At 39.3% G+C, this 7980-nt stretch overlaps 1 protein-coding gene across 1 annotated transcript in view; it reads left to right on the top strand.

Annotated features, from left to right (window-relative positions):
* The first annotated feature begins 77 nt into the window (after nt 1–77).
* wdr19 (WD repeat domain 19) overlaps nt 78–7980 on the top strand; it is a 17515-nt gene continuing 9612 nt past the window's right edge. Inside the window, exons 1-19 of the mRNA XM_067578206.1 lie at nt 78–95; nt 224–332; nt 1759–1850; nt 1987–2052; nt 2139–2264; nt 2405–2520; nt 2621–2736; nt 3103–3183; nt 3532–3644; nt 3756–3929; nt 4026–4096; nt 4185–4357; nt 5240–5360; nt 5462–5568; nt 5703–5819; nt 6180–6335; nt 6551–6698; nt 6909–7122; nt 7959–7974. Coding sequence (XP_067434307.1) covers nt 327–332; nt 1759–1850; nt 1987–2052; nt 2139–2264; nt 2405–2520; nt 2621–2736; nt 3103–3183; nt 3532–3644; nt 3756–3929; nt 4026–4096; nt 4185–4357; nt 5240–5360; nt 5462–5568; nt 5703–5819; nt 6180–6335; nt 6551–6698; nt 6909–7122; nt 7959–7974 — 2013 coding nt within the window. The 5' untranslated portion in view covers nt 78–95; nt 224–326. The remainder of the gene's footprint in view (nt 96–223; nt 333–1758; nt 1851–1986; nt 2053–2138; nt 2265–2404; nt 2521–2620; nt 2737–3102; nt 3184–3531; nt 3645–3755; nt 3930–4025; nt 4097–4184; nt 4358–5239; nt 5361–5461; nt 5569–5702; nt 5820–6179; nt 6336–6550; nt 6699–6908; nt 7123–7958; nt 7975–7980) is intronic.

Here is a 7980-nt window from a genome sequence, read left to right on the forward strand (position 1 = left end):
CCCTCACTGTTATTGGACAAGAAGTGCTAAATGCAGTGAAGGTGGACTGGAAGTTTTTGCCACATTATCTGGCATCCTGCTTTCTTCCATGTGCAGTAGGTGGTTTACAATTTGTCTTAATTAAGACCTATTAATCTTTATAAAATATCCCTCATTTATAACCCCGGCTCTGCTTTGGAGCCTCCTTATTGGCTGATGGCTGTTGCTATGACATCCTCTGCAGACGCTTCAGAGCGAAGCATTGTGGGATACGCATAACGACGATGTCGAAGATGTTTTGAACAGAAAAGATCGATTCAAAGTTTAAATGGTTGAACGTCATCAAGATGAAGGTCGGTACCTGCGAGGCAGTCGAAAATGCTTCTGTTCTTTTTATTTCGATGTTGAATTTAATCAGACGGAGTAACGTTAGCTACCGTATGTAGCCTCTTGCTAACGGTAGCGTTAATCAATCAGACAACTCCTGGAGACGAAGCTAACAGCTAAAATTAATGTTGACATTTTACTTAAACCAGTTCTCATCGACTACTGTGTCAAATAAGTAAACTAATGAACGAATATGCACAGTCATACAATCATAACACCTTGTGTAAAAGTTGTATCCACTATTAGATAATGTTAGTAGTGGCAGCTCATTTGTTTTACGTTTTAAAGAGCTAATATTTCAGCGATTTTGGTCAAATCTTAGATTAACTCAGTCGATCTCAAACTTTTTCACGTCAGGGATCCCTAAACTGACACAAATTAAACCACGGACCCCCATCTGATAAGATTTTTGCTTTTAGATGATTTATCACAGAAAGTGTATGAAACCCATGACCAAAATAGTCATACATTCTGTCATTATGTTACTTATGGTTGGAAAATAGTGAAAATAAATTATGCCCCTCCTCGCTGGGGACCCCCTGGAACCTCTTCAAGGACCCCGGACCCCACTTTGAGAACCACTGGTTTAACTAATTTCAGTTACACAAATGACCTACAATTATAAGTAAGACATAGGTTTAGGCTAAGTGAATAATCAAATGTATAATGTTAGAATTAGCCTACATCTTTATTAATTTTACTGGACACCTGTTGCAGATAAATATTGTTTCATAAAGGGTGCTGCTTCTGCTGTCTGCAAATGCTGTATACATAGACGTAACTGTGTGACATTTCGATGGTTATGCCTCTAAGAAAATGCTTTTTTTGTTTGTTTTAATCTCATTTAAGAGCTTTGTCTTTAACAAAGTCTGTGATTTAAACCCAATAAAACCGCCCAAAGTTGAGATTTTTTTAACATATAAAATCCCTCCTCACAGGTAGTAGTGCTAGGATCAATTGTAAAGAAGCATTATCAGTAAATACTTGTGCATATTTCTTACTTTACTATGTTTTATTTTTTTTACAATAACAATGGCTCTGGTTCATCAAAAATGCTGAAATATAGGTTGTTCAAAACTTTGTATGAATAAGAGCAGATAAGCCCAGTCTCCAGTTTAAGCTTACATTAGAGGATTGGTTCTTTTTTTAATTTTAAAGCAATTTTTACAGTGAGGAAAACATTTTTCAGTGTTCATTTGGGCACATGACTGTTGTTTTTAAGATATACTTGAAAAATAGTGACTCTGTCCTTTAACTAATCTCACCGGTTTGGTGAAAATGTATGCCATATGTATTCATTTGTTGAAAAATATGAATACAATTTAAATTCAGTGAACTTGAAAGCCTTTTTGTCAGTAAAACCACCTTGACAGAAACCTTTTGTGTTCACAGAGCGTTTTCATCCTCGCCGACAAAGCCTGGGCGGGTTCTAACCTACTGTATAAGTGGCAGAAATCTCTTGGTAATTATATCGCTGTTGCAGGGTGAGTAAACTATTGTGGTTGGAAATGTAGCACTAAGTCAACTTTATACAAGATTACAGCATAGTATTTGATATGTATATATATATATATATATATATATGTATTTATATATATATGTATATTTCTAATCATACAGACAGGACAACTCAGTGAAAATATTTGATCGACATGGAAACAAGTGGACTGAGCTCAACCTCCCGGGGTAAGTGTTAGAACTTTTTTTTTTACCTCCAATTTTGTCTAATTAAAAAAAGATGTTATAAGGAACTGTTATTTCTTTTCTCTTAGACGCTGCGTGGGGATGGACTGGGATAAGGATGGGGACATTTTGGCAGTGATAGCTGCAAAATCCAGCTCCATCTACCTCTGGGATGCCAGCGTGAATAAAACATCTCAGATAGACAGTGGCATGAGGTACGACAAGCACGTATCACATTTTCAAAGAAGGAGAAGTAAGCATTGATCACATTTTTTTAGACTACAGTAACAGTTTGATGATGAGTAAACATTTTTTATACATTTGGTTTGTTTGCTGCTGTTGTTTGTTTCAGCAGAGATCAGATGTCCTTCATCCTGTGGTCAAAGACAAGCCCTCTGTTGGCAGTTGGAACCGTCAAAGGAAACCTGTTGATCTACAATCAGCAGACCTCACGCAAGATTCCTGTACTGGGTAATACAGACACAACTATACAGATACTTGTCGTTTTGTTCATCGACATTCTTCATTTTGTTATACTGTTTGTCTCTCCCTCTCTCACCACAAATACTAGGTAAACACACCAAGAAGATCACCTGTGGGTGCTGGAGTAGTCAGAATCTACTGGCACTCGGAAGTGATGACAACACTCTGAGCATCAGCAACCATGAGGGGGACACCGTCAGACAGGTAACTACACATGTGACAGACACAAACACAATGATGTCAGTGTCACATCTGCCATGAAACTATATAGTTTTTACATCAGATCGTAGCTATATTGTATAACTGTTGCTATTATCCAAGTCGACTTAAAAAAAAGGTGCATCAGCCAAATATGCTTCAAATTGTGGGTCACTCACATTACAAACAACCAATTATAAATACAGCAGGTAATCCTACAGTGGTTATCAGCACAAGGTAAACAAATACAAGCTGAGATGTTTTTCAAAAATGTACAAACAGCAAACAGGCACATAGTCAGCAATTAAAAGAGATAGAATAAAAAGAAGAGATGAAAATGGATCCAGTTCATCCTTTTTTACCTTTTGCTAGACAACGCTGCGTGGTGAGCCTGCTGAAATTTGTTTTTCGGTGATGAAGACGGATGAAAGGTCCTCCCTAGGAGAGAGCACTGTAAGTTTGTGTGTTTTCTGACATTTTTCATTAAGTTTCATTACTCTCATTCTACATACTTGTTAAAAACAAATAAGCTTTGAAAGCATGTTTGCAATTTAGTGTCTTTAGATGAAGTGTCACCCGTTTAGATTTGTCATTCTGGGCCACAACATTTACCAATGGCTTATTGATTTAATTGTGAAAAAAAAAAAACTTAAGTTAAAAGTTTGATAGTGTTTGTAGGTAAAACTAATGCAGCATGTATGTATGGTGTCTGTTCTGTAATGAAACAATGTAGCTCAACATCATAGCTATAAGTATAGTATAATAAGTTCTAGTTATGTCACAACGTATATTTACCTTCAGGTGAGTGTTTCTGTGGAAAAGAAAATTCTGATGCTCTTCAGTGTCAACGACCCTGAAAACCGGATAGAACTGACCTTTCAGCGCCATTATGGAAACATTGTGTCTTACCGCTGGTACTGCAAACGCTCACACACACACATCAACACCACAAAACAGAGACATTGAATCATGACAGTGAGATATCGGCATGAAAATGAGTTCTCCCTTCTTCCTGTCACTTCCAGGTACGGGGATGGGTATATACTGATCGGTTTTTCCCACGGATACTTTGTGGTTATTTCCACCCACATCAGGGAGATAGGTCAGGAGCTCTACCAGGCTCAGAACCATAAAGACAGCCTCAACAGTGTGGCCATCTCACCAGTGTTAAACAAGGCTGCCTCCTGTGGGGACAACTGGTACATACCGCCCTTAAAAAGAGACATTACGGCCATTCTGTTTTGTTATATCTGGTAACCTGAAAAAACTTGCCTCATGTGTTTTTGTTGTTGCAGCATAAAGATCCAGGAGCTGTCTGAGCTCAAAGACATCAGCAATGTAGTTCGGCTGGATGATGAGACTAAAGGTGAGAAATTTCCAGGCGCACTGTGAAAGACCCATCTTGAATGCACCACCCACTCCTCCCTCATCTGCCTCCCACTCTCCTCCTCCAGGTCTGGACCAGCTGAACTGGACGGACGATGGACAGTTGTTGGCGGTTTCCACACAGAAAGGGACGCTCCATGTCTTTCTGACCAAGCTGCCTATCCTGGGAGACAGCTTTGGTACCCGGCTAGCTTACCTCACCTCCCTGCTGGAGGTCACTGTGTCAAACCAGGTGGATGGGGTGAGAAGACACACACACACACACACACACACACACACACACACACACACACACACACACACACACACACACACAAAAATAATTTTAGAGAGGGAATGAATGAATCTAGCAGTACAATAAGAAATAACTCAGTGTACATACCTCCGCCAAGGCTGCACCATATTTTATACCTATTTTTAACAATAGAAAATGTTTTGCATTTTTGTAGTTTGAAATATCAAAAAATGGATGGTCATGGTGCATGAGTGGTTATGACACATAAAATATAACCAGAACGTTTCTCTGGGTCATCCAGATATGTTATGTATCAATTTTGGTGCAGACTTGATCAAATTTGATGGAGGTTGAGGTGATTGAGGAGTGTTTAGAGAAACAAATGTCAATAACAGAACATCACTGTTGCATGAAATGGTTGAGGCTTTATGTATAGATGCGTATTGGACCATAGAATCCAGTTTAAAAAAAAAAAAATTGTTGCCTCTACGTCTCACAGTTAAGGGGTCATGAGGAAAAAAGTGATAAGTCTACTAACTGTCATATAGTGGTGCTCAGTCATTTATTTCTTAATCCACAGATAAATTTTGCACCAAATTTTAATGACACTTGTTATGCCGTTTTTGAGATTGTCCTGCCTACTAACAGACAACAAATGAACAAAACCAAACATATAATCTCCTCCTCAAAGGTAATACATAATAAAACAACCAGAGTTAAAGGAGCTCATGTCCGAGCAATATTCCTATGACCCAAAAATAGTTATGTGAGAGAAAAGTGTTTGGAGGAGAAATGAGTGAGCTCAGGTTAGAGGTTTATGGGGTTTAAACTCTGCTGACAGGATTCAGTGTGCTCTTTGATCCCTCTCTGATGCTGTGTGTTTTTCAGGAGAAGCCTGTGGCCATACAAGTGGAAGTTGAGCCCACTTTTATTGCAGTGGGACCGTACCATGTGGCTGTGGGAATGAACAACAGAGCCTGGTTCTATGCTTTGGTTGACCAAAACCCTGGTGTGTGACTGGTTAACTATTAAACCATGTTAGGTAGTGTGTGTGTGTGGAAATGTCTGCACATACAGTAGGTTTTATTAAACTGTTTTCATGTGTCTCAGGTTTTAACAAACTGAAGGACATCGAGTATTTGGGGACGATAGCCAGCATGTGCCTTAACTCTGACTATGCAGCAGCGCTGTTTGAGGGAAAAGTCCAGCTGCACATGGTAAGTCCTCTGTATGTGTAGATGTCAGTGCTTTGTTCTTTTTTCACTGACCAGTTAGCAATAAACGAAATGACTTCACCTTTTACTGTTTTTGCAGAGCATGAAATACATCTGTGTGTGTTTGTGTTTTCTAGATTGAAGGCCAAGACCAGGAGGAGAAGAAGCAGATGAAGTTGTTTCCAGACGATGACAGAAAAGGACGGATCCTGTGCCACGCACTCACCGCTGACTTCCTCTACTATGGCACTGATGTAAGGCTCAGCACGTGACCTCAGTCAGGACTGTAAATTATTGTGTCGTCATAAAAGATCAGGAAGGGCTAATCTTGAATTATGAGGATTCTAATATCAGTTTCTTCTTGCTTTCATCACCAAACAACATTTATTGAAAACACAATCTCTGAAATTTGTGAAATTGAGTGTTTATGTTTCAGTTTTGTGGATTTAAGACGTGTTTTCTACTGTTCCATCCCCTTTAAATCCCTTCAGTCTTCATCTGACAATGTCATTATTATCTTTCCCTTTCATCTCTTGTTTTACTCTGCATCTTTCTGTTTTTTCTAACGTGGCCATGAATTTACAGTCACCTCTTTTGCTCTCTCTCTCTCTCAGTTAGGTAATGTGGTGTGTGTCTTGGTGGAGGACTGGGAGACTGTGAGCAGCTACAGCCACTCAGTGGGTGTGAGAAAAGTTTTCCCTGACCTGAACGGCACACGGCTCGTCTTCATTGACGACAAGAACGGCGGCTTCTTGCTCTCCCCTGCAAGTGTGAGTAATAAATGATTACTTGGTACAGCTGAAAATACAATGCAGTGTACTCTAAGCTTTACGGTAATTTGCACTTTGATAAAACCCAGTAATTAAGCACCCAGTGATGAACGAATATGAGTATATTGTGGCACGGATAAGGATGAACAACTTTACCCTGAAGAGTCTAAAGGTAATTATTATGTGTGTGTGTGTGTACCCATGTGTCCGTCCAGGCAACAGACTCGTGCTTTGAGCTCCCCAACTTCTCTCCCACCATCACCGGAGTGCTGTGGGACAACTGGCACGCCGACAGAGGAGTGTTTGTAGCTTATGACGATGACAAGGTCTACACTTACGCCCTGCATAAAACCACCATATATGGTAGGGAGACGCACACATGCGTACACACGTAATAACTGACCCCGACCTTTCTTGATATTTATTTCCAATAAATTAAAGAGATATTACAGAGATCTGACGTACAGTGTGTGGATATCAGGGTTGTAGTGCTCTTAAAATAGTCTTACAGAAAGAGATACCTGGATCGTTCTTTTAAACTTGATTTCCTTTTCACTCTTTCTGTCCGCTCAGGCCCACGGGTGGTGTTGGTGGGGAGCACTGCACTCCTGTTTTCCCAGAAGCCTTTGCTGTTGCACAACGGGGAGCTGACGTGTCAGACGGCGAGCGGCAAGACCAGCGACGTGGCTCTGAGCACACACTCCTTCCTCAAGACCTTGATCGGCACAGCGCCAGATTCACCGCCAGAGCTCAGCAAGCAGTTGGCTCAGGCACTCATGCTCAAGAGGTCAGCCGTGCTGCAGATACTGCTCACTGACACTGTGTGTGTGCTTCTGGTGGAAAAGAGATATGTCGTACTTCCTGATGTGTTTTATAGATGTGTCAGGAGGCAGTAAATTGAGAATCTTTTTTTTCTGTACATTGATATTGAATACGGACACTTGTACCGTAATATCATTTTGAACTGTTAAACATTGTGATAGATTTGCAATAATAAGATAATTATATAGACGTTTTCCATTTTTAAAATATTTTACTCACAGTTTTCATTAACACAGTATTTCAAGAGACAGAATGTAAAGGGAAAAAAAGACAAAACACAGCACCAAAAAAAGGCTTTCCTGTCATTTATTGAATCAGTTACAGTTATTGAATAGTTTTAATTTGTCCAAATCTGCTTTAAGATTTTAATAAAAATCATATATATAATATAGGGGAAAAAATTATAGACAGCACTCCTATTTCTATATCCACTATTTTTGAAGACCACAGTTATTAAAGAACAGTGTGTGCAAAATAATTTGGAGGGTTTTATGTGTTCATAGAGTATGTGAAAAATATGCAAACAGTGGTAATAAATTAGTTTCTTATTACTGGATATATTTAACATGATGCAGTAGAACAGAACTGTTGTGGATTTCAATAATTTACTAGTTTTACCACTTTACAGAACGTGGGTTTTGTTTTGTTTCACGCTCCGTTCCTGTCACATAACACCTTTAAATTTGCACTCTCGATTAGACTGAATGAAACAACATTTCAGTTATGGGAGACATTTTAATGTGATTTGCCTGTTATTTGTAGAGAAGAGAAATATGTATTTTTGTGTGTTTTCCTGTCCAGGTTCCATGAAGCCTGTGATCTG

Source organism: Thunnus thynnus, chromosome 3 (assembly GCF_963924715.1).
Source record: "Thunnus thynnus chromosome 3, fThuThy2.1, whole genome shotgun sequence".
Lineage (NCBI taxonomy): Eukaryota > Metazoa > Chordata > Actinopteri > Scombriformes > Scombridae > Thunnus > Thunnus thynnus.